The following is a 26,356-nucleotide window of genomic DNA, read 5'->3' as shown; positions in this document are numbered from 1 at the left end:
GCTGCAGCGTGTTTGAGTTGCGCAGACTGACCGGCAGCTCAGTCGATTAAGCCAACAAGCGAATGAGGCCAGTAGGAAAGAGAGTGAGAGAGAGGGGTGAAAGAGGCTGGGAAACAGCCCTCCTGAGGAAGAGGTCCCCGTAGGGCCTGGCGTTCTTGGTAGACATTCGGCGCTTAGCGGTAATAGCGCGTCGGCGTACACCACGCGCGCGCGCTTTGGTTCGACATGCGAATCAGCGGACCGTGCGTTGTCGTCCGGCGGGTGCCCAGGGTTGTCGGAATCTGTTTTGGTGAGCGACGTGAAGTCTTTCGTTTTGTGCTATAGCTCCCGCGCGCCTTTGTTTAATCAGTGCGACGTGCGGGTGCGTGCGTTCAGTCGTGCGACGCGTTCGTCGAGCAGCGTGCGACACACGTTGGGCGAGCGGCGACCAGGGCTGCTGCTCCCTGACTTTCTGAGCAGCCTCGATTTCGTACCTCGTTTTCGTTTTGCTTCTTTTAAAGCTTCCTTCGTTACTGTTTTCATTGTGCGCTCGAACATGTCCAACGGTTATTGGACGTTAATGGACGGTCACCGGAACGCGGCGGATTCTACGGCCCGTCGAGCGCGAACCTTGTTTTCGTGAGAGGTTAGTCATCCGGAACGCGAAGCCGGGCGCTTTTGTCAAATTCAGTTATTCTGCGGCGTACTTCGTTGCAGGATAACTAGCAAATGACCGCGTTAGGGCAGGTTCAGAGCTGAACCAGACGAACGCGAAAGAAGAGAGAGAGAGAAGAGGAAAATAATAGCGAGTGTCCTCTGCATATTTATGAACTTTGGTCCAGTTACTGAAATCGCGGAACGTGCTCAAAGCGCTAAAGGAACATTTTGCACGCAGCATTGGTTGCATGCGAAATGCGTGTCACGTGGTCCGTTAATCCACTGCAGCCTTCCTGGCACGTACAAACTACCTGAAACTTTTTGTTTGTCTGCTTGTTTTTTCCGAACTCTTGCAGTCATTCTGTCGTGCTACGTCTGCAATGTAACCGTGAGTAATCCAAGATCTTTTTGTTTGGTTACGATGCTTACAACTAGCATTTAGCGAAGGCCTCTTCCAAACAAAATATTCGAGCTAACTTGGTTTAGAGGGGGATTGTGTATACAGATGGTTGGGGGGGGGGGGCGGCAGCGGACCCTATCTTATATAGTTCATTTCGATGCTTTGGGAAGCTTTAAGTGCACAACGTCAGCGCTGAGGTCGCTTTTAAGCGCAGGACTAAAATACGTTGCATTCGGGATTTGTGAGCCGGAAAAGACGAGAAACGATTGGTTTGGGGAATTTCCCTGCTCTTGGGGCAAAATTGATTCGCACGCCTTATAGTGTTCGTACGTAAGCTATTGTTCTGTCTGCTACATTTCTTGTTCTATATTGATTCCAAAGTTGTGAGAAATGGCACAGTTATCAATGAATAAGCAGCAAACCACTGAAGATGGAGGAGTCCATCGTATAGGCCAGAAAGATCGATGGCGAAATGCTCAAAGAATCACTTTTCAGTGATCATGCTTTCTAAATAAATCCTTTCTGCCTTCTTTTGACTATTGGCTCAAACGCCGTAGTGCCGATGTCACCATCGCCAGCCAGGAATACACCATTTGACAGTGATTGATAGGGAAGCATGCACTTACATTTCGATGTTTGTCTTATTACTAACAACAGCTAATTTCGCATTCATATCTCGCTTCACTAAAACGAGCCCATGCTGTACATGGAAAGCTACGAAAGACCCTCTCTACCTCCCTCCTTCTGTTTTCCTCGTTAAACAGACAATAAAGCGGACACTACGTAAGTAATTCCATTCATATACATTTCGTGCTTATCGTTCACGTGCGTGCTCCGTTAACAAGTCCTATTTTACGTGGGGATGCCAATGTACGCGTATACGTAGGGAATCACATGCGGAGATAGCATACGTGAAGCTGTTGCTCTTTCATGGCACGTCATTTCTTTTTTTCTTTTGAATGTGAGAAGTGTACAGGAGTAGATTTCATACCGTAATATTTTATTTCGCTAATATCTTATTTTTAGTGCTCAATAATTATTGCCATCGGGCTTTTGGAAAATTAACAACGGTCGCACAGCATGTGCGAAAGTTACATCGCCGCTTATGAGTGAGCATGAGTGAGAAGAGTTCTATAGAGAGAAAGCGAAGATAGACAACCCGCTTGTCTATTTATGATCGAGGGGAAGTCCAGCGCATAGAGATGGTCTTCTTTTTCTCTGTATAAAGCGCCGCTTGTGAAAGACGGTGGATCCTGCCGACGTACGGTGGTCGGTGGTACAGGTAACGACGTACTCCGCAGTACACTAATAGCCTTGTTTCGAGGGTGGGTCATGAGTCAGCATATTGTAGTAGTCTGCCATGAAGTGAGTGTGTAGAGAGAGAGAGAACGGAAGAAGGAAGTGGAGGGAGGTTAACTAGACTGAGTCCAGATTGCTAAGTAAGGGTGTAATCGCTCACCATAGTCAGAGGGCTGCTTTTCCCTGAAATAATCGGGGTGTTTATATCAGCCAGCATAGCTCTTACACTGGGACAGAATATAAACAAGATCCAAAAGAGTGCTCTTGCTACTAATGTCTCGCTGTGTTATGATACTTCATCGGTCTCGCAGGCCTTTCCGAACTGGATTAGGAAATTGTGTGACTGGACGAGAGGGGACAAGGAAGCGCGTGATTCTTGAATTTAAATACAACGTTTGACTCGGACCATGAGTACACGCACAAATAAAAAGTGGGAGTGGAACGATGTGAAACAATGGTAGACTGTTCCAAAACCCGTGCTTTTTTAACGCAAACTACACAAGCACACGTGATTTGAAAGCACGTTCCTTATGTTTGCTGGCAGTACCCGTGTACATCTTGATCGTGCTTCTCTGGCTATGTGCAATAACTGACCAATTGTTCTGCGCTCTCATATACGGGTCTTCGTGGTATACCTAAACTGAGCTTATGCCGTTAATGAGCTTAGGCATGTTGGATCCTGGCGATGTAAGTATAAATCTTATTGTACAAAGGGCTCTTCGTCCGAGCCGTTGTCGCTAAAGTGCCTCTCTTGTGAGACCTGTTACTCTGAAGCAGCACATAAAGCACGCCGAATCATGAACATATCAATTATTTACATTTAAGGGTATGCTGGGTGTCGTTACATGTACCTAACTTAATAGTAGGCATAACATGCTTCCATCAGCTTTAGTAGGTGGCCTCACGCGGAATACAGTCTCGACTTTGAAGTAACTGGAAGCAAATTAATTCTTTGGAAGCAAGCACGAGTCATACGTTTCATTCATCGGCAGCAACAGACGAACTCTTCCAACTCTTGACGTACTGATAATCCAAGTATCGTCCAAGTGCACAGTGGTAAATTTATGCCTGCTAGAAGGCGTGCTTGATGCAACCTTCTGGAATAGTGTAATGGTACGTCTTTATGTTGGAGGCAACATCCAACTTTAAAATTTAGCAGCCAATTGTGGTGCTTATAGAGTGTTTTTCGTCGTACAATGGGCTTTACAAGTGACGGAGGAACTTGGAAGTTGAATGCAATTACGAACACGTTGGTCGGTGCCACTGCTTCGACTACGGCGAAGTAGGCGCTGGCGAGAACAGCACAACACGAATGGTCAGGACGCAGGCCTGGCGGGGAAGGCATTCGCGTCTCCGCAGCGTCTCAATGACTGCAGCATACGTACGACTTCCAATGATTGAGTAAGTCGTCGAGCCCTATACAGGTGCGATGACCACACTGCTAGAGTCGTCACAGCTGCTGCCTCAGGCGTTTCCCTCGTAGGCATATTTTCGAAAGTGAGAACTTGACGCACAGGGAGAAATCATGTGAGAAATGTTGCGTGCAACGAAATGTGCTGGTAATTAAATAATGAAGCTATTTATGCCAACATCTAAGCGAGCGTTAGCATAAAATAGGACGGCATTTATTAATAATGGGCAATTATCGCTAACCGGCTCTGGTTTGTGTTGGCCTTCTGTAGTCGTGGTGTTCGTTTCTGATCGCACTCAAGCCAACTGCCGTCGCTTCAACCAGTGTGCTCTATGTTGGTTGACCTTATTGTATTGCATTGTTGTGCTGGTTCTGACGTGCTTATCTCATTCCTCCATTAGCCGAAAAGCTTTTCCATGAGGTGAGTGCATGAATACCTGTCCAGTGGCGAGCTTCACATCATGTCACGGTGTCACTGCTGATTGCCCTTTCTGATTAATATGGCAGGTGTATACCAAGCTATATCGTAAGTATACCGGCAATATTATGGTTTCGCGTTTGTAATGGCCTTGTAATAAAACAAGTTCAATTACAAATGAACTCATGTTTACCTCCGCATCCACGCTTGCTAAGGTTACACACGAATTCCATGTGAGAGTGCTGTGGCATTAGCGCAGGGAATAAACTTTGTATGAGTTTTTAATCAGGTGATACATACCACATAATAGAAAACACAGAGTGCATACTTGTTACTTATTTGGTGATAATGCATGTCATTTAGTAAACGCGTGCTTAACAGAAATTATATTTACGCCCCACGGCAACTCAGTGGCTATGGCATTGTGCAGCTTAGCTCGAGGTAGCGGGTTCGATTCCTACCATGGCGGCCGTATTTCGATAGGGGTGAACTGAAATAACGCTCGTCTACACAGGTTTAGGTTGCTCGTTTAAAAAAAAATCCGGATGGTCTAATTGATTATTCAGGAGTCCCGCACTACGTCGTGCCACGTATTCAGAATATAATTTAACTCACAATCTCGAGTGAACTTCTTTTTAGATGTATGAGATTAGACGTTTGACCAGCTTAGTGTCATTGGCCTGTTATTCAATACAAAGAGGCGAAATTGTCCAATTAATTTGCTTGAGGTATCATTTATAATAACATCCTATCTTCTATATTAATGCATATTGTAACAGATTGGTATAGATTGTTGCAGTTATTGCCTTGGAAATCATAGTGGTAGTTTGGGAAATTACTCGATGCGAGAACAACATAATAAGAATGTATGCAGACAAGCATACCATGCCAGCACTTTTTTCTCCCTCAGGATTCTACAGATTTACAGACCAGTACGAGGTAAGCACCAGAGACGCTTGTTTTCTAAGGCTTTTCCAACTCAAACAATCCAATAATTGAACAAACTAATGTCCTTAGCTATACAGGAGGGCATTAGAAAATAGATTACACTTTCATGCATCAAGTAAAGGCGGGAAGACAGTCTTTAAATACAACACATACGGTCAGTGCTAAGCTGAGCGCATCTTGCTACACGAATCTTCAACGCTGAAATTTATTCAGCACCAGCGACTAATTTCGTTATTATCGTGACATCCGCTGCGCAATAGTAGTGGCTCTGGCGTTACCCTGCTGAACTCGAAGTTGCGCGTTGGATCCCGGCCGGGGCGGGCGCATTTCAATAGGGAGGGGGGGGGGGGGTGAAACGCAGAAACGCTCGGGTGTTTAGCTTTAGGTGAACGTCAAAGGGGGGTAACACCGGATGGTCCAAATTAATCCGCATTCCCCCGCTATGGCGTTATCGTAGTTTTGGCACTTAAAGCCCCTTAACTTATTAAAAAAAAAATTCTTGTCACGCAGTCTTCTATATCGGAGGACCTCTTCAAGAAGCTGATCAATCGTGAGTGTATACACCGTTGTATTCTTTTGACCTCGTTTTGCATTAGCATCCAACAGCTACTGAACATCACAGGCATAAATCCTTGCCTGTGCTCTCTCTCTCTTTCACACATACACTTTCCTTCTTTCCATTTTCTCTTTCTTCTTTCTTAAGCTGTGTAAACTGGTGTAAAAACGAACTCTGTGGAATTTGTTTTCAGTCTTGAGAAAGTTCGGTCTCCGGCCATAACGTCGACAATGAACAGTTTTTCAATAAGTTCATCAACTTCTCAATTACAGAATTGCGGCAACCATAGATACCTTGGCCTTGAAGTTGTACATACATACATACATACATACATACATACATACATACATACATACATACATACATACATACATACATACATACATACATACATACGTACATACATACATACATACATACATACATACATACATACATACATACATACATAGTACGATTCATTAAACGTCGTCGGACACTTGGCTAACCACGTCATTTTGAATGCGTATAACATATCTGGTTCTTTTTTTCCCCGTTATCTTTCACATTCCACGTCACCAAGGCTTTATCACCATGGCAAAGACCCTTGAAGTAAGTACGTGTTTGGTGCCGTGCTGTCTCGCGCACAGTTATGTGCTGCCATGTCTCAGAATAACTTAAGGCCAGCGTATTAACTATATGGCATAGTTTTATTGAAACTGTTACGCGTACTCACGTAAGAGCATCCGTTATCTGATTTGGCCTAGTGGACCACTCATAAGCCAAAGTGAAGTAGTCGCCAGTGACAAACTATAGGCCAACGCACAGCATGACGGAAACATGCTTCTTAAAGATTAATTTCGCAACTACGTAATCACTTAATTATTTTATAATTAATTAACCTACAACCATTGGTCATTGAAGCTGAGGAGGAGCGTTCAACTAATGGCGGCAAGGATTCAATGCAAGGTGGCTACGAACATCACAACCACATCGCAACAGCTGTGTGCCGAATAACTTTGCATGCTCACAGCATACGGTCCCCGACATACGCCCATTGAATACAGGTTAATTGGCTGCTTCGTTTGTTTTCAGGGGTTTCTGCGATCAAAGTACGTCATCAAGGTAACGTTTTATACATAATCAGGATATAGACACTACGACATGGTATACTTATAGCACTTGTGTCAGGTTTATGTACTACGCTATAACAAAACTTTTAACACTTTCACTGAGTGATTAATTTGCTTTACTTACGCACACATTCATAAATTCCAGCTTGAACCGCAAGCAAAACCGCAAGCAAAACCGCAAGCAAAACAAGAGACTTGAAGGGACAACATGAAGTGGTTCGTGTTGTCCCTTTCTTCAAGTCTCGTGCTTTGCTTGCGGTAACTTCCTAAAACCATGAATCACCAACTGGTCTACACCGACACTATGTATGTAACTTACTGCCCTTGGCTATTTCTAATTCACTCGCTAGCTACATGACAGCTTCTCGTACACAGAGGAGCTCTTAGTCAAGCTATCGGCGCCTAACTTAACCAAGCGTCATTAGGGCATTCACCTCGAACAAAAACAGAAGCTCGCTCGTTTGTTCAGACGTCTATTGTCCTTCTCGAAGCGTAACTTGAAAACGGCAGTTTGTCATTCAGAGCGCCACGTGCTCGTTGTTGTCTATGAGTACGCTAATCGTGCAAACTCTGTCACTCGCTGACAGTCACGGTTGCTCGCTCAACCGCTCAAGCGCTTGTGGGCACGATCACACTATCCTGTCTCTCTCACTGATACGCGCATATGGCTCATCCACACACACAATCTACCAAGTCACGTGCTCGCTCGCTCGCTGATTGTTACAATGATTCGCGCTCTCACGTGCTCGCTGACGTACACTTATTAACTTCATTATTAGCTCATTCATTGGTACGGTGGCCCAAACACTCACGTTCTCACTGAGTCCCACTGTGTCGTCGTGGTGGCGGGGCGGAAGCGTGGATTCACGCTTTCTCTCACTCACTAGTGCAGTCGCGCACACACTGCACCTTTAACATCGCCTTCGAGCCACATCAGCCAACCTCACGCACTTGCTTTCTCTTATTATTAGGTACAGATCAACCTAAGGCACCAACTTCATCCGCTAGTTCTGAGTGTTTTTTTTTCTTCTCTAGATTCCTTGTCTATCCGCTATGATATGCGATCATGCATTATTAACTCATCGTTTCTCACTTTACGATAGGGCGTACGCCGTAGTAGTGCCCTCTTTCCAATCTACAGCCTTCCCGTGAGAAGTGAGTATAGCTTCACTATTGTGTTCGCCTTCACTCCGAGCTCCGTACTCCGCACTTCACTTTGCATTGCACAAACAAGACGCAATTGACATTTCTGAAGTCGAGAACGTGTGTTTTCTGCTTTTCCAGCGAAATATAGTGTTGACGACGTAAGCGACATTTCGTGCTTTCTAACTAAAAGTAACAAAGCTTGTTTGTCTTCGGACCCTAAAAACCTCGCACTAATACTTCCCACTATTATCTTGCTCCACACTGTTTTTTTTTCGCCCTGAAGGTCAACCGAAAGCTGCTTGGTGAGTAAAGGTTAACACATTTTAACACGATAACGTTAAGGGCCCCGTCTCGAAGAAAATCCGGTGTCGGCGTCCTGCGTCGGCGGCGTTGTCCGTCAGAAAATATCATCCCGAACCATTGCCACGCAGGCCCTCAGCGTGGCGCACAGGCGTTACTGAACTAGTTGAATTTCTGAAAGTAATATGCCAGAGAAAATGCGCAAAGTCTGACTTACACACAACCTACAGGCATGATAGTTCGTATTGTAATTTGAATAGGTGAGAAAATAATTTCGCTATACGAGAAAATATAATTTTACCTTTTTTCTTTTTTTATTGAAATGAATATTAGGAGAGGTTGGCGCCTTTTGGTGGCACCGGCTACTCCTTGTCACTTGGCAAAGGAAACAAGTTTGCATAAAGGGCAGAATAGCGACATGAAATATGGAACTCAGTACAACACTGGATGAATAAAATATATACAGTCCAACAGTACATGAGTCGCAAAGCTCTGTGCATTATTTCAGTCCACGTGCGCATATATAAAGTCAGATATCTTGAACAGCCAAAACACACAACACATGTAATGCACTGCAAGTACAGAACAGAATTATACATATTGCGTAAAAGTTGCGATCACCACATAAACCAATTATGGACCACAAACAACGTTTGTGTTACTCAGTTAGCGTATTCGGATCATCTGATACCTAGTATTTTCCCAAATTGTTGGTGTCCTCTAAAAACTTTTTCAGAGCAAGAAGCGCTCTTTCTTGAAGGCCCGCAGTTGGCCATGGGCCAAGTATCTTTCTTAGGGTGAATGGTCTTCTGTCTAACATCAACAAATTTGCTTGCAGTATCCTTCTTTGTGGATCATATTTCATGCACTCGACAAGAAGATGATTTACATCTTCGTCTGGATGGCCACAAGAACACTGCGGATTAGAGACACGTTTTATTCTGTACAAGAAGTGTTTTGTGAATGCAGTACCCAGACGCAGGCGGTGTACCAATGTTTCAAATTTTCTGTTGTCTCTTATGGTATCTTCGACTGGTCGCCTGTACGCCCCGAAGCAGAGTCGGGTAGGTCGGGCGTTTCCCGAGCTCAAAGGTAGAGGACAAGCGCGCAAGCCGAACGTGCGACTCGCTCTCGGAGGAGGAAATTGCCGATGCGAAACCACGTGACTACTGCCAACATCCGATGATTCGCCTATCCAAAGCTCCCGGCGCTGACGGAAAAACCGGCGGACGTGCCGGCGGGACGAGCGTTCGTCGAGACGCCAGCAGGCAGTGGCCTAGGTTGCCAAGGTTGTGGTGGGCCGTCGCCAACATGACGTTTCAGTCTCGATGACTGCTCCGACGACAGGGCACGGAGCGCCTCAGAGCTCTCCAAGATGGAGGAGAGCAATCGAGAAGAACCAGCCGAACGCAGGGCGCGCACCCTCTTTCAACCAGCCGAAGACAACGCCGCTCGCGAGAGCGCACCAGAGTGCTCAGAAACGACCAGCCGAAGATAGCATTAGATTTTCCGGCATCGATAACTTTATACATGGGTCTATAAAGTATAACTCCGCGTTTTTTGTTTGCTGATCAAACCAGGTAGTTTTGCTGAGGCGACAAGAAATCTGTCTCAGGAGCAGACGGACTTCACTACGCAATAGAGGAAGATTGGTTGTCTCCGCGTTATTGTGCGCCCAATTCGCAGCTGCGTCCGCTGCAGTATTACCAGGAATATTGCAGTGCCCAGGTATCCACTGGAATGCAGTTACGTGGTTTATTGCGCTTGCTTTTGTAAGTTCTTTGAGTATCTCATATATTATCAAAGTGTTTAAAGAATTTTTCTTATTGCTCTGTAGTAATGTGAGAGCGGCTTGCGAATCGCTAAAGATAACCCATTTTTGCGAATGTTTTTCTGATGTTATGAAACGCAAAGCACACAGGATTGCGAACAGTTCTGCCACGGTGGAAGATGTCTCTCGGGGCAGTTTGAATGTTTGCTCTAGCGCTAAATGTGGAATGATGAATGCTGAAGTCGAGGAATTTTTATGACACGAACCATCTGTATAAACGTGTATATACTGGGGATATAAGGAGTACATTTGGAAGAGTGCCAGTTGTTGTGCGGCTACTATGAACATATCTCTCTTAGATATAATCCCGTCAACCGATAATTCTATTTTAGGACATGTTAACATCCAAGGAGGGTAACAAACATCCACTTTGCGTAACTCAAATCTTGGTAATAATGCTTTATGTTCTCGAACAACATCGTGAATTTTGATTTTGTTTCTTTCGGTAAGCGCGAGGTTTAATGGTTGATTCTCGTGTTGGGTTAAGATGCGAGAAATATGTCGGCATGTTTCAACCGTTCATACGACTGGAAATGGTGGGTGACGAGCTTCTGCAATTACTAAAGAGCTCGAGGGAACCTGCGGAACCCCAAGACACACTCGCAGCCCTCTTGCCAGTAAACGTTGAAGACGTTCCTCAGAAGTTTGCGATAAACCACGGAGAATAGGTGCCGAGCCTTTTCCTTGTTTACGGGGTTTGAGCCATTGCTATCCTAACACAGTTCCACAAGAAGAAAAATTGGAACAAATTGTCGGCATTTATTTCTGGCCAAGGAGAGAGCATTAGTAGAAAAAGAAATGTTCGGTTATAACTTAATGAATGTACTAATTAATTACATAGCCAAAGATCTGGTGCACTGTCCGTAGCTGAAACTTCACTCCAGCATATTAAAAGCTCTACTATGAGCGTTGGATTAGGTTTCCCTCACTTCAATCAGCATTTTGAGGCATCATATTCAGCGTAGCGTATATGATATGATGCATCGGGCATTGCAGGGTTAAGCGCGCTCCTAATTTAAAAATATTCCAGCTCTGAAATGGTTCCTCTTTTTCTGTAAACACACACACACACACACACACACACACACACACACACACACACACACACACACACACACACACACACACACACACACACACACACACACACACACACACACACACACACACACACACAGACACACAGACACACACACACACACACACACACACACACACATATATATATATATATATATATATATATATATATATATATATATATATATATATTCTCATTGGAATACCGGAAAAGTGTGTGCGATTTCTACTTATATATTATTATCCTTTTTGTTTCCCAGACTACTTAAGCACACTTGCTCAACTCAGGGTAAGCAACCACGCTTCATAAATGTCTTTCTCACTGCAATCGTTTAATATGATTTCCAAGTGACCATACCGTAAACGGAAAATTGATAACTTGCTTTTTCCCTGCAGTGCCATAGCGAGGTGGCCTTCATTTTTTATAGACATGACAGCGCCTGATAGCACCTGATAATGTTAAGAAAGGAAGCAATGTCGTGGGGCGACAGATATATCGATGTTTTGTTTTCAGGAAAGGCAGAGACTTCCACCTGAACTGGTGCACTCTAGTGCGCCACTCTATCCTAGGGAAGATAGGAGGGGAGTGATAGTGTAGTGATGAATCATGATGAGAAGGAGTGGATGCGTAGGGCGACTTGCTAATATGCAAAGAGATGGGAATTATCGCTTCGGTACAGGGTTCACAAACCTCCTCTTACGTGGGTGGCCTCTACGATAGGTCAGCGCTGCAATTGTTATTTAGTTATACCGTCGGCTTATACGGCGACTGCTGGGCATTCGCTCCCCAACCAATGAGGAAATGCTCTTACGTGTGAGTCGTTTTTGAATCCCGGCACTGCGTTTTAATTGCATCGTGCACAATAAAAGATGACTGCGCAGCTTGTCTGGACGTGAAACTATGGAAATTCAGTTGATAATTTCGTGCCAAGAGTTCTATGGTAGGTGCAATATTTGTGCCAAGGCAGCATTCCAACTTCACATTCACCACCGCAGTGGTTGGTACCCGATAAGAGTGTGCAGGCTATCATTATGCAATCCCTATCCCATTCAATCACGAGCGAATGCATAAAAACGATGCCATCGAATTGATTGCAGCAGGACGTTTTAATTACCAGAAAACAATAGTATTCCTTGTTCTAAAAAAATTGGGCAGATCCCACTTACTGTTGGAATCGAAGTTATGCGAAGCATTATGCTTCGTTGGCTATGTCTGGCTATGGCATCGACCCTGCGGCGGCGGCGCACCTCGGCAGGCTCTCTCACTTACTCGATGACTTCGAGCAGGCGCTCATTTTGCAGTTCGGACATGCTGGGGGTGAGAAAGAACGACTTCCCTAGCTGCTCAATAATTGCGAAGACCGTTCACGTTCCTCCACGCCTGTAATGTACCCCAGTAGTATGCCACTCTCGAACTGCTCAAGCAAACCTCTGAGGAATGCTATGTCCGAGTTGACGCATTTATCCACGAAGCTGCGGTCTTCCGAGAGCTTCTCTGCGAACGCCGGGAGCCGGTTGACCTGCACAGGGCGAGAAACTTGCTTCGGAATCGCCGTTCCTGCGGAGGCGACCACCGTCGATAGATAGATAGATAGATAGATAGATAGATAGATAGATAGATAGATAGATAGATAGATAGATAGATAGATAGATAGATAGATAGATAGATAGATAGATAGATAGATAGATAGATAGATAGATAGATAGATAGATAGATAGATAGATAGATAGATAGATAGATAGATAGATAGATAGATAGATAGATAGATAGATAGATAGATTCAAAATGCCTAAAGGTCGCAAAGAATGCTTCGCATTAAATGTCTCGTCCTAGAGAAATTCTTTTTTTGGAGTAAAACCAGGAACTGCTGCCTGACCGCACAGTCTCTCTATCAGCTGAGGTAAGCAGGTGGTCTTGGTCTTCAGAATTCTCGAAGAACCAAATAAACAATAGCATGAATTTGCCTCAAAGTAATGATGCAATCGAGATAATCACCTCTTCAACACTTCTTCAAAGACGTATTTGAAACAGTAGTGGCTAAGCGTCGGACCTAGATGTAACACAGGCATGCCACAAGCATGTATAAGCTTGCCATTCCCAGAGTCTTGATGCCACTTTTCTCTTGGATATCTGCAGGTCCAGCGCGTTGCGCCAAGCGCCGTGGTGGACACTTTTGACAAAGGTGCGTGAAGGCGAATTAAATCGCTTTTAGCTTCCTGGCGGTATAAAGCGGTAGTACGTGAATCGTACACGATGAGCATTGAAATAGGGTACACCTTGTACAGACATCATTATTTGTTACTTTGCTTATACAGGTCTTACGAACTGGCATACATTTCACGTGTATCATTCCACAACGACTAACAGAGGGACATATTTATGACGTTACACATATTACACAGTATACATACTGTAAACGCTACACAAAACAGCCGTCACGAGTACCTCACGTGTTGTGAAGTAACTATAGTTGCTTCAGAACACGTTTTGCTTCACAGCCACGTAGCTATGTACACATCCATCGAGTTGCTTCACAGCCACATGGCTGATGCAGAATGCGTTCACAATCGCTTTTTCTATATGCTTATGCATTCCGAAACAATCATCGGGATAGATAGTAGCGGCCTACTTGAGCCTCACATAGGAAAAATGCATGCCCCGGCGTATTTGGTTACCTTTCTTCATGGCACAGCCGATTCTATCATGTGTCTCGAAATTTCTTAATCAGAATTCCAATCCAACACTTTTTCTTAACCTCCCTAGTCCTTAGTACGGATGAGATGGCACGGAATGACAGCGTTGACGTGAATTTTTTTGCTGGGGGACCGATATTTCAGGGGTGGCTTGCGCATGGGCCAGAAGTTAAGGCTCACCGACACAAATGTCAGGGTATTCGTTGCTTGCTGCAAATGGTCGGTCCAATTAGTCAGCATTTACGTGTACCCGGTTAAGTCGGTGGGCCAAATCAAACTGTTGTTGTTGGTTATTAAATAATGACCCGTCGTGGAAGCTCAGTGGCTATGGTGTGTGTCTGCTGAGCACGAGGTCGCGGGATCAAATCCCAGCCGCGGCGGCCGCATTTCGATGAGGGCGAAATGCGAAAGCACCCGTGTACTTAGATTTAGGTGCACGTTAAAAAACCCCGATGTGGTCGAAATTTCGCGAGTCTTCCACTACGGCGTGCCTCATAAACAGAAAGTGGTTTTGGCACGTTAAACCCCATAATTTTTAAAAAAATTATATAATGACATCACAGGAAAATGGGCTACTGTCTGAGACATCAAAAAGCGATCAAAAAATTTATATATAATACTCCCTCGATTTACCCTGCATAGACGCAGAAATAGCCAAGCGGCTGGAGAGATGGCACCGTGGTAGCTTAATTGGTAAGCCACTGCATGCGTAATGTGAAGAATGCGGGCTCGACCCCTGTTTGCGGCGAGCTAACTTTTCGTCCCCTATCATTTTCCCTCAACCCAAGAGCTTCTACTTTAAAATTAAACAAAACAATTACCTTTCCCTGCGTGCTCTCTCTGGCTTCATTGTATGTCAATCCGTATAATTGTAGGGAGAGAGAGTGAAGGCAAAAAGAACTGCAGTGTCGGCCAGCTCTTGCAAGCAATGCAAAGCGACACATCAAGTGGAACTTGGGCACCGGGCTAGGTGCATGCAGCGTGCACTGAGGTAAACGACCTTCACAAAACGAACCCAAATAAGCATTACACTGCTCGGGCCGCGCCAAATGACACGTTTCTGTGATGGCACTGGTGAGCAACATATAACAAGTACTGTTCTATAAACCAAAGGTCTTGCGAGTGACTTCTGGAAAATGACGTGCTGGAAGTAATGCAAATAATCGTTCGGAAAAGATGCGTTAAGCATGGTAAACGGGTGCCACGGATCAGATGCTATGCTAAACGTGCAAACAAAAGTCTTGCCAACAATGTTCTTAACACAAGAGGCAGCGAAATTATATCTGCAGGGAAAAGAAAACACCTTACCGCACGAGCGAGGCGGCGCGTGGAAAAGCGCGGTGGTGTGGGCGTAACCAGCGGCACATGACCAGCGTAGCGTCGACGTCTCTATAGAAACGGGATGCGTGGACATAACTCCATAGACTTATGACAAGATGTCTACCTTTGAGGCAAAGTGGAAGTGCAAATCGCTACGCCGCCTGGCGGGTAGTCAGACCCTTACTTGATCGGCCGCGAAATGGCTCGAGTGCCCGCTCTTTACGTATGTAAGGAGGCGGAAAGCGGGGAGGAGGGTATGGAGAAAAGGGTGGCGGGGAAAGCGGAGTGGCGGGACGACCAGGCATGCGGAAAGCGGGGAAACGAAGCGTGGGCTTCGGACCCACTGGGCATGCGCTATACCTGGCATGCGCTATACTTGGCATGCGCCGCCACCGCTAGAGAATGCGCTCAATGCGAACAATGAGCGACGCGATCGGTGGAAATGCTTCGTCTGCCGCTGCTGCTAAACGAGCTGCCCGAGCAGAGGCTCAGCGCCGCCACCGAGAGCACCCTGTCCTTCAGAGTCAAATTCTTTGCCACGATATTTCGCAAATGCAAGACGCCTAAACTGCTGCTCTCCAAATTCGCATTAACAAGTATATCCTAATCATCGGTGAATTCTTTTTTTTCGTTACGTTGTAAAGTGAAAGCATTTACTTAAGCAAACTAAAATTTGCCCAAAGTGACACGGCGGGAAGAGTACAGACGATTGCACCACCAGAGGTTCACTTGCCTGGAACTATGCCGAGGTTGTCATTTGAAGACGTTTGCGTATTGCTTCTTTTTGCCGCAAATAACCAATATTTTACTGATTTTGGAAATCAGAACAGTAAATTGAATACCTAGTTCACCGCGTACGTTTGCAGTATGATCTCATGCCGATGACCTTGGCCTACTCCTGCGAAATACGAGTTTCATTGTCAATCACTCGTGTCGTTTTCAGTTTACGCTGCAGCTATGGACAGCATCATGGTGAGACCCGATGTTCCTTCACTAAACTTTTAACGGTTGCTGTAAATCTCTATGTACGGCTACCGCCAAGAAAATTTCTTCCCGAAGAATACCAAATGTGCTGTTCACCACTGGCGCCACACCTTCGTTTTCGAAGACAGATATTTTAAAGCGCGGAGTAGGTCACAATGTAATTTGCAAATCGTAATTTGTGATAACAAAAGACGACAAACAGAGGGCATTACTTCACTATACTTAAACGTTCTCTTTTCGCTGATAGAAATTTACGAAGCTACCTGAAACGAGTCTCTCGTTTTATCGATGGTCTGGAAACTTCGTAGAGGGTGTGCGACTGTGAGTATATGGTATCATGAGACGAAGCAGCATATAAAATTGCTGTGAACAGTTTCATTTTGTGCTGCAGGCTTTCAGTTGAAGCAACTTTTTATTATCGTGCAGCTTCACCGCTGCATGATAATGGAAGGGAAAATAGTCTAGAGGAATTCGAGTCCCAAAGGTAACGCTGGAAGAAGTAAAGAAAGCCTTGGGAGATATGCAAAGGGGGAAGGCAGCTGGGGAGAATCAGGTAACAGCAGATTTGTTGAAGGGTGGTGGACAGATTGTCCTAGAGAAACTGGCCACCCTGTATACGCAATGCCTCATGACCTCGAGCGTACCGGAATCTTGGAAGAACGCTAACATAATCCTAATTCATAAGAAAGGAGACGCCAAAGACTTGAAAAATTATAGACCGATCAGCTTACTGTCCGTTGCCTACAAACTATTTACCAAGGTAATCGCAAATAGAATCAGGAACACCTTAGACTTCTGTCAAGCAAAGGACCAGGCAGGATTCCCTAAAGGCTACTCAACAATAGATCATATTCACACTATCAATCAGGTGATAGAGAAATGCGCGGAATATAACCAACCCTTATATATAGCTTTCATTGATTACGAGAAAGCGTTTGATTCTGTCGAAACCTGAGCAGTCATGGAGGCATTGCGGAATCAGGGTGTAGACGAGCCGTATGTAAAAATACTGAAAGATATCTATAGCGGCTCCACAGCCACCGTAGTCCTCCATAAAGCAAGCAACAAAATCCCAATAAAGAAAGGCGTCAGACAGGGAGATACGATCTCTCCAATGCTATTCACAGCATGTTTACAGGAGGTATTCAGAGACCTGGATTGGGAAGAATTGGGGATAAAAGTTAATGGAGAGTACCTTAGTAACTTGCGATTCGCTGATGATATTGCCTTGCTTAGTAATTCAGGGGACCAATTGCAATGCATGCTCAATGACCTGGAGAGGCAAAGCAGAAGAGTGGGTCTAAAGATTAATCTGCAGAAAACTAAAGTAATGTTTAACAGTCTCGGAAGAGAACAGCAATTTACAATAGGCAGCGAGGCACTGGAAGTCGTAAGGGAATACACCTACTTGGGGCAGGTAGTGACGGCGGATACGGATCATGAGACGGAAATAATCAGAAGGATAAGAATGGGCTGGGGTGCGTTTGGCAGGCATTATCAGATCATGAACAGCAGGTTACCATTATCCCTCAAGAGAAAAGTATATAATAGCTGTGTCTTACCAGTACTCACCTACGGGGCAGAAACCTGGAGGCTTACGAAAAACGTTCTACTCAAACGGAGGACGACGCAACGAGCTATGGAAAGAAGAATGATAGGTGTAACGTTAAGGGATAAGAAAAGAGCAGATTGGGTCAGGGAACAAACGCGAGTTAATGACATCTTAGTTGAAATCAAGAAAAAGAAATGGGCATGGGCAGGACATGTAATGAGGAGGGAAGATAACCGATGGTCATTAAGGGTTACGGACTGGATCCCAAGGGAAGGGAAGCGTAGCAGGGGGCGGCAGAAAGTTAGGTGGGCGGATGAGATTAAGAAGTTTGCAGGGACGGCGTGGCCACAATTAGTGCATGACCGGGGTTGTTGGAGAAATATGGGAGAGGCCTTTGCCCTGCAGTGGGCGTAACCAGGCTGATGCTGCTGCTGCTGCTGATGATGATGAACTTTTTTTGCTTTTGCGGAGTGATGCCCTTTGCCCAAGGGATACAGGTTCAATAGACACAAAAATGAGATGCCCTACCACGAGAACTCTTGTCTCAGCTAAAGCTTTGTAAATGAGGGAAGGGGGAGTAGATACCATAGGGTAGGGTAACGGTCTGTCATGAACCCCCTAACTGTACAGCTGAAGACACTCCTTGACCCTAAAGGCTAAATGGTTAGTGTTGCCCCAGGCGTCACTGTAGTTTTAATTGGTAACACATATAATCTAGCGGTAGGGTAGGCTTATAACATTTACGTGATGAACCAGTAACATTGCAACGATACCAAGGGCACATGGGGCAAAATATCTATATGCAAGCAAAAAAACGGCAACGGAAATGCATGCATCAGGAAAGAGAGGCGAATTGTGTTTTATTTTACATACATGAAAATGGTTGAGTGCATTTCACCTTGCGGCAGTGTTAATACCTCGCAACAGTGCGAATCTTCAACTGTCAAAGTGTCTAAAAAAAAAGAAACAGCTTCTTCAACTATCTCCATACAATTTAAACTGAACTGTGAGAAGTTATGACCTACAACGGGGCTTTAGCATTAAGAAGAAATTTTAGAAACAGATCACATTTGGTAAGTGCAAGAACGTTAATAAAGTGCTCCTAAGAAGTTAAGTAAAAAGTTGCAGTTCCGCCCCAAAGGCGAAGTACCGATTGCGATAGTAAATTATTAGATAGCTATACTAAGTAAGTATAGTAGTTTTATCGGTTATATAAACTTGCAAACATTCGCTTACTAACTAAATTAACAATCATATTATGTGTAAGCGCGACTGAATAAGGACGCAGAAAGAAACAAACACACAGAGACAGCACTGTCTTTGCGTGTCTGCTTCTTTCTTACGTCCTCGTTCGCTCACGCTTACACATTCTATCATGGATTCAAACCAACCAGCCCGTCAACGTGTTTTAACTAAATTAACAATCATGGTTTCACTTGCGCACAGGTAAACATGAACCCATTGTCGCTCGATGAGCGCGGAAACTCTCTGTCAAAATGCTGGAGTGAGGTATCGCGGCAGTAGGCAAGCGAATATACCTTCGGGCATCTCTCGCTTCAACGCGAACGAATCGTCGCAAGCACAGCGCAAATACGAAGCTGCCGGCACTACGCGCACTTTGCAAGCATTGCAGATCGCTTTGAGGCCCGCGCAGGCGCGCCGCAAGCAGCAGCTGCCGCAGAAGAACGCCCCCACTTAAAGCCCCTTAAACTTCGTAAAGTAGCGACACTCTCCTCCTCCGCCTTCACTCCTCCTTGTCTCTCCTCTCTTTCACGCTCCCTCCTCGACCGTGCCGCCGCCTACATTGCTCGAGCGTAGCAACGGCGCCAACACGCGCTCCTCGCCACTCCGTAGACGCTCCTCGAGCAAAAATGGCGCTGATGCACGGCGCGAGGGCCCACGTGATGCTGTTAGGCCAATAGCGACGCGGCATCGGCCTCGGCCAGAGCGCGCGAGGAGGAGGCGGCATTCTTCAAAACGTGGCAGTACTTTACGAAGATTAAGGGGTTTTACCCCCACTCCCTCGCCTCACCCACGCGCGCGCGACAGGAGAGGGCGCGCTTCCGGCCCGTCTTCCTCGCTCGCACACGCGAGATTGACCCGCGTTCGCAGACTCAACCTCGCACGCTTTCACTGGCACATATATAGCATACGGCACGCGGCGACGATATTATCGCGCTTGGACTTTATACGAAACCTCACGGCGACGGCGACGGCGACGGCTGAAATGCGCCTGGAGCATCCATATAACTGCTATCGCAATGAAAAGCGCTTGCATTGTAAGTTCAGCTGCAACGTTAGCTGTTGCAGTTTCCGCGACAAGTTCTTTGGTAATGCACCAGTTGTGGGGCAGAAATGTCAAGGTGTATTTCCAGTCGGCGTACTGAAACTGACGTCAGATTGTCACCCAGCAAATTTTCTTTAGCTTAAAGCGTAGTTTCTGTTAGAAATGTTCGGGAAATTAGATAAACTGTTGCCCAACTTATGAAAGCCGCAAGGAAAACAATTTTTCGAATAAACACCACCGTGTTAAGCAAGCAACGTGGGGACTCCCTCTGTAATTTCCTTGTTTCTCCTAGTTCTGCCGCCTGAGATTGGTACGCTTAACGTTTTCTCATTGATTCACTTATAACTAGCTTCGCATCAAAACCGCACTTGTGTTGGCATTATTAAGCTACCTCCTGCAGACTCAGTCCTACATTTATGCACTCACTGAACACTGCAAGCATATAGAATTGATCTCCTGCTTGCAATTTCAAAGAGGCAGTTGGCGCATCTACCCGAGAATCGAAACATCGTCAATTTCATTTGATATTCTCTTTCTTTATATTTTCCCATAGGGTGTTCTTCCTTTTTCTCACTTTTCAGAGGATCCTGGATGACTGACCAGCGATCCGCAAGAAGCCCTTGCATACCATCCTCCGAGGAAGCAGTAATGCGCAGCGTCATTACTGCTTCTATTACTGCATGTCGAAGCAACGAGGTGCCACGCCTGCATTGTCTGGCCTAGTACACTGCAGTGGCACTCACTCAACGTATTCCCGCCTCATCACTCTATGCGTACTTGCCTTGCTCTTAGCTAACCGACATATCAGCAATATTATGCCGAATTTCGATGGTATACATTCAGACAACTTGCGGAGCAATGTATCGCCTTTTTGGGGTGCGCAGACCGCATGTCTCAAGTGCACGGACTGAATTCACAAAGGCTTTTGTTCGTAAGTGACAGTTGCCTTAAGCTGGCCGCCTTTGCTAATGCTATCACCCGCTTCACGATTGGATGGGATTTTTTTCTTAGGAACAATGCTATAGCCTAAGAGCTTTTTGTAGATACGGGCCCACATCAAGAGCAGTGGTCGAATTCCCAAATGTGTACACACATCATTCATAAGCGCTGGTTGCCTTTGGCCTACTACCTTCGCTAATAATATGCCCGATATCACAACTGAACGGCATGTGCTCTTATGAATAGTTTTAGCGTAAGAACGTTTTTGAGAATAAGAGCCAAAATCTCGAGGCACGACAGCGTATCTAGTGCGCAGTCTGCCGTATCTTTCGCCAAGAATGTCTATGTGTGCGTTGCTGCGAAAAGTTTGCACAATGAAAACCAGACGGCGCCCCTAGTTGGTTGTGTACATTGTGCGCAACCAAAATGTCTGGCTGTATGGGGCAGCTTGGCGTGCAGTTAAGAAATGGCTGTCAAGTGCGGCATATCAATCAATCAATCAATCAATCAATCAATCAATCAATCAATCAATCAATCAATCAATCAATCAATCAATCAATCAATCAATCAATCAATCAATCAATCAATCAATCAATCAATCAATCAATCAATCAATCAATTAATCAATCAATCAATTATCCTGCTCAGGAATAATCCTAAGATATCAGTGCTGGACCATGCATACATACCTGTGGAAAGCAAAAGCGGTACATAAGAGGAAACCACTGAAACAACTACTTCGACAATAATAATAATAATAATAATAATAATAATAATAATAATAATAATAATAATAATAATAATAATAATAATAATAATAATAATAATAATAATAATAATAATAATAATAATAATAACTTGCGGGCCGCTGTGTTACGCAAGCCAATCGATGCTTTGATTCAATGCCATGCTGAAAAGACTACACGGCTAATTTGCATGGTTTTTCCATTCTTTACTCAAATCCGCATTTCCTTGTAACCTTTATTCATAGAAACAAGTGGTACAAAGTGCCAAGGCATTAGGAAAAAAGTTGCTACAGAAGCAACTTGACTGGTCCTAATAACCAGAAGGTCCAAAAGGCAGCAGACAGCAAGGAGCGAGAAAAAAAAAGAAGAAAATGAAAGGAAAAGAGGAACAACGAAAATGGAGAAAGGAAAGAGTAATGGCATGTACATAGATCTCACTGAAACAATTCGCTTCACACATGAAACAGCTCAGGAAAAACAAACAATATGGATATATAGATACACAAAACTCTTAAGAAAAACATTAGGTACATGGTTAAACCCAATTAATTCTTGGGGCAATAGAAATTATACAGGTCTCTGCCAGAACAATTTCGTACATCGATGGACGCAGATCTGAGATTATTCAGCAGAGTGGGGAGAGTGTAACAAGTCATTTGGTTACCGTAGGTTGAACGCACATGCGGCACATGCCAGTATTCCGGGGACCTGGTGTTATAACATGGGATGTTGTGTTTTAATCTAGCCAGAGATGAAACAAGGCTTAAGTTCTGTTTGGTTTCATTTAGGTATCCAAGAGCAAGGCGGTAGTTAAACATATCACTGGCTTTAAGTAGCCGAAGTTTTTTAAATAGGGGCTCATATGGGGAGTCAAAGGGCATATTACTAATTACGCGAACAATTTTCTTTTGTATTACAAGCAAGCGGTTAATATTTGTAACAGATGTGGTGCCCCAGATAAGGCAGCAATAATGAAGGTGGCTCGCAAATAAAGCATTATAAATTAACATTTTAATCTTCCGAGGCATGTAGCGAATAGCGAAAACGCGTCCAGTAATTTGCGACACTTTGTACACTTCTTTTGATTGGCTTTGTTCTGAGATTTAATGCCTTTATCTCTATTTTTCGTTTTGTCTGTCTGTTGTTTTATTATCCTCTTCCTTGCCCAAAGTCTGCTATATCCGCATAGGAATCAAGACAGAGAAGAAGACGCGCAAACAGGCTAGGACATTGGTATGCGCCCTCATAAAAGGAGAGCGAAACAAAACGAAACAAGGACATTATCATAGGGACGCTGGTGCAGCTTTAATCAGGACAATATTCTTGCTAAAGGCATCACTGTTTATCTTACTTAATTCATTTTAACGCATTCTTAGGGGACTTCACGCACTTTTCCTGGCGCTATTGATCTATGATTGTTCGTATCTCGCCTTTTTTTGCCGCTTACCTGGGTCACCTGGTGGTTTATGGAAGAACGGGTAAGGCATCGGGCTGCTGTGCTGAGGCAACAGGGTTCTAAACCACCCGTCAGACCAACTTTGGTAACAATGTGGCAATGTGCACACATACGCTGCTCTTCCACGAACCTCTTTCACGCCGACATGGGCAACTGTAGATGCGGGACTAGTTATGCACCGCCTTTCAATGAAACTCTTTGGTGCCGAGTTGGAGCACTGGGAACGTGTCACTCGGCCTGTGCTGGTCTTCGAGGAACCTTCTTAATGCCAATTCGGGTGCCTAGGCATGTGCAAGCCGCTGCGCGCCACCCTACACGACGAAGAAGATCCCTTAGATCTCTCCGATGCTGAACGAAACCCGCTTAAGTACTCGTTCCTTTTCACCTGCTGGGCTCCGATTCGTAACTGGTCCCCAGTAGTGGGCTCAGCCATACCCATGGGCACCAAACCAAACGAAACCAAACCAAACCAAACCAAGCCAAAGCAAACCAAACCAAACCGAACTCACGCCACAAGGGTTCCTTAAGGACAGCAACCCGATAGGAAATTCCCATTGGCTTCCACGCCACGTCATGAACGTGGCTCGACGGAGCCGAGCGGGTTGAACGCTACACCTGCTGGGGCCATAGCGCGCCAGGTGCTGCTTGAGGGGAGGAGGCATCGCCCCAATGCGCGTTACCCTCGCTATTGGAACCCTGTGTTATCCGCGCGCTTCTTGTTCGCGCAAGCTCTCGCCTGCGTTTTACTGCGCCCAAATGATCAAATCAAAAGGCGCCTATAGTGTCTCAACGCGCACGTTTGCCCACGAGTTCTTAACTCTATACTCGCGGGAAACGTTCTGGGGCAAAGAAGCGAAAGCTACGGGTGCGTGGCTGCTGCACGCACGTTACGGCGCCAAGTAGACCGCCAGCGTGTGACAGTACTTTTGGCTGCTCGGAACCATCGTGCTTGGAACAGACGCTGAATCGACCCAGCTAACCCGTGCGATGCTTTCGCGTTTGCCCAGACGCGGAAGGGAAAAGCCACAAAAGAAGTAAACTTTTACATTCAGTGGTGTGTTTTATCTTATTTAACTGTTGCTAATAAGGTATTCATATTTTCTCTTCCCCAGCTTAAACTAGCGTTGGTGAAACACGGGACTCTCTTCAGAAGCGCTCTCACTTGTACGCGCTTTGCCTCCGTAGCTTTCCCTTTATTGCCACAGAAAGCTGTCCGCGAGTATATGTAAGGGCCGCTCAGCGGTGTTTAATTGGATATTAATGCTTTCGCGTTGACAACTCATTAGATGTGCTTAGGTGTCCTCGGACGTTTAAACGCGTAAGCGTTTCTATGCCTACCCAAAGAGGAAACCTGTCCGTGCGCCCGTCACGTGAGAGGAATTGCTGTGAAGACAGTAATGTATAAAAAATTATTGACAGTCACTTTATCTCAATTTATCAATTAATCTCAATTAGTCAATTTATCTTTTGTCGTTTTTTTTCTTTTAAATTTCTCAGTCACCCGATTCTTGGGCAATATTCCCCATAGTGGGTATGAACCATTCGTAGAGTGCGACCAACCAACGCAGCTGGCATGAGTGCTCCATCAGCCAACTCGCAGGACCCCTTTGGCCGCAAAAACACGCACGTTGACAAGAAGGGCACCAATAACTTCATCATTGGTGCCTTGGTGTTGTTTGGCTTTCTCGTCATCCTACTAATCGTCGTTCAAGTGATATTCAGCAGGCGAGACGAGAAATTTGTGGGCCTGTTCGATTTCTGCTGCACAGACGAAGCGAGGTTTCTGCTCGACGACTTGAACTCCAGCGTCGATCCCTGTTTCAACTTCCACGACTTCGTATGCGTGAACAGTCCTCACGGTGTCGTTTCGTCGCGGATGTCACCTGGTCTGCGAAGTCTCAAGATCGAGTGGGGTCTCGTTGAAAAGCTACCGGACGTGGCCAACACGTCCATCGGGATCACGTTGTGGCGTCTTGGTCGCAGTTGCAGCAATCAAGACTGGTGGCCCGAGCACGCGTTGGCGGAGTTCGCCAAGGCCGTCCTAGCTGCTGCCAACCTCTCTCGCACCGAGACGCCTCTGCAGAGTCTCACGAGCCTCGTTCAGTTTATGGCCCTCATGGAGTTCAGGTTCAATGCGCCGGTAGCATTGTCCCTGACTGATGGTAAACGGGACGTTGCGCCCGACGTTACCGAGCTGACGGTGAGGTGGCGAGGTGTACCGGTGCAGGAAAGAATGTACGCGTGTCACATCTGCCTGACTACGGTCTTGAGAATGCTAAGCAACGGATCCAATGTCAACGAGACGCTATCTCGACTCGAAAAGCTCGAGCTACCGCATCCTCAATACTACGACGACGAAGGCTCAGGAGGGGTGGAACGATTCAGCATTGCGGGCGCACCACCGTTCAAAGGCGTGGAGGTGGCGGTATGGAATACCGTGTTGAGAGACCTCATTTGGCCAATATTCCCCAGAGTCCGAGTGCTGAAGCGCCAGAAAGCGAACGAGATTGATGACGCACTTGGACGTCTAGCATCTGACGTTTCCTTAGGTGGCGCTTACGTCATTCAGCATACCGTTACAGAGTTATACTCTCAGCTGCAAAGTTACACCACATACGACATGGTGAAAGACCGCCGGGAGTGCTCTGTCAAGGTGCTGAAGGTTCCCGCTATGGAGGAAGCATTCCGGGCACAAGCCGTCAGCAGGGCGGCGGTTGACAAGCACCTACGGCACGCCTTTATTCGAGTGAGGAAGGCAGTTTCGACGAAGGTGTCTTCCAGCCATTTGTTCGCCACCCAGAAGGACGCAAGCTCCGCGGCGAACTTTCTGAACGACATCGCACTTGTGCTGCCCGATGTCGCCGGCGCCACTGACCAGCCCCCGCCGAGAATGACTTTTTCTTTCGCCTGGAACCTGCTTTACGCGCGCGCTTTCGACTTCGAAATCACCCGGCGTCGCACTGCGCGCAAGCTGCGCGAGACCCAGAGCCCTTCGTCGTCGCCTGACGTGACGCGGCAAGGTTCGACGATCTTCGTATACGCCGGCGCCTACGCGGAACTCTATTTCTGGGAACGCGAGTCGCACCTCATGGACCTGCCAGTCCTGGCAGCTCGCCTGGCGAAAGAGCTGTGGTCGATGTTGTTCGAACGAGTGGACGTGTGGTCCAACAGGACAGCGCGAAACATCGCGGAGTTCCGCGACTGTTTCCGGCGCGCTCACTTTCACGATGGCAACGGCGAT

General features: G+C 45.8%; 1 protein-coding gene across 3 annotated transcripts; it reads left to right on the top strand.

Moving 5' to 3' along the window:
- LOC135906874 (uncharacterized) lies at positions 1-20,796 on the top strand. Of its 3 annotated transcripts, XM_065438502.2 has the most exons (16): positions 17-289; positions 993-1,024; positions 1,801-1,819; positions 4,148-4,167; positions 4,254-4,272; positions 5,075-5,103; positions 5,623-5,662; positions 6,231-6,259; positions 6,743-6,772; positions 7,884-7,935; positions 8,065-8,084; positions 8,210-8,228; positions 11,398-11,426; positions 13,275-13,320; positions 16,095-16,123; positions 20,556-20,787. In XM_065438502.2, the coding sequence occupies exons 1-16, from the start codon at positions 226-228 to the stop codon at positions 20,571-20,573; spliced, it is 495 nt and encodes a 164-aa protein (XP_065294574.1). In that variant the 5' UTR covers positions 17-225; the 3' UTR covers positions 20,574-20,787. The 3 variants fall into 3 exon arrangements, with proteins under 3 accessions (XP_065294576.1, XP_065294575.1, XP_065294574.1); XM_065438504.2 differs by lacking the exons at positions 7,884-7,935; positions 8,065-8,084 and having other exon boundaries at positions 1-289; positions 20,556-20,796; XM_065438503.2 differs by lacking the exons at positions 8,065-8,084; positions 8,210-8,228 and having other exon boundaries at positions 8-289; positions 20,556-20,792.
- The last annotated feature ends 5,560 nt before the right edge of the window (positions 20,797-26,356 follow it).

Source organism: Dermacentor albipictus, chromosome 5, assembly GCF_038994185.2.
Source record: "Dermacentor albipictus isolate Rhodes 1998 colony chromosome 5, USDA_Dalb.pri_finalv2, whole genome shotgun sequence".
Lineage (NCBI taxonomy): Eukaryota > Metazoa > Arthropoda > Arachnida > Ixodida > Ixodidae > Dermacentor > Dermacentor albipictus.
Note: the sequence above shows the minus strand (reverse complement) of the source record. Positions and strands in the feature narration are given on the sequence as shown.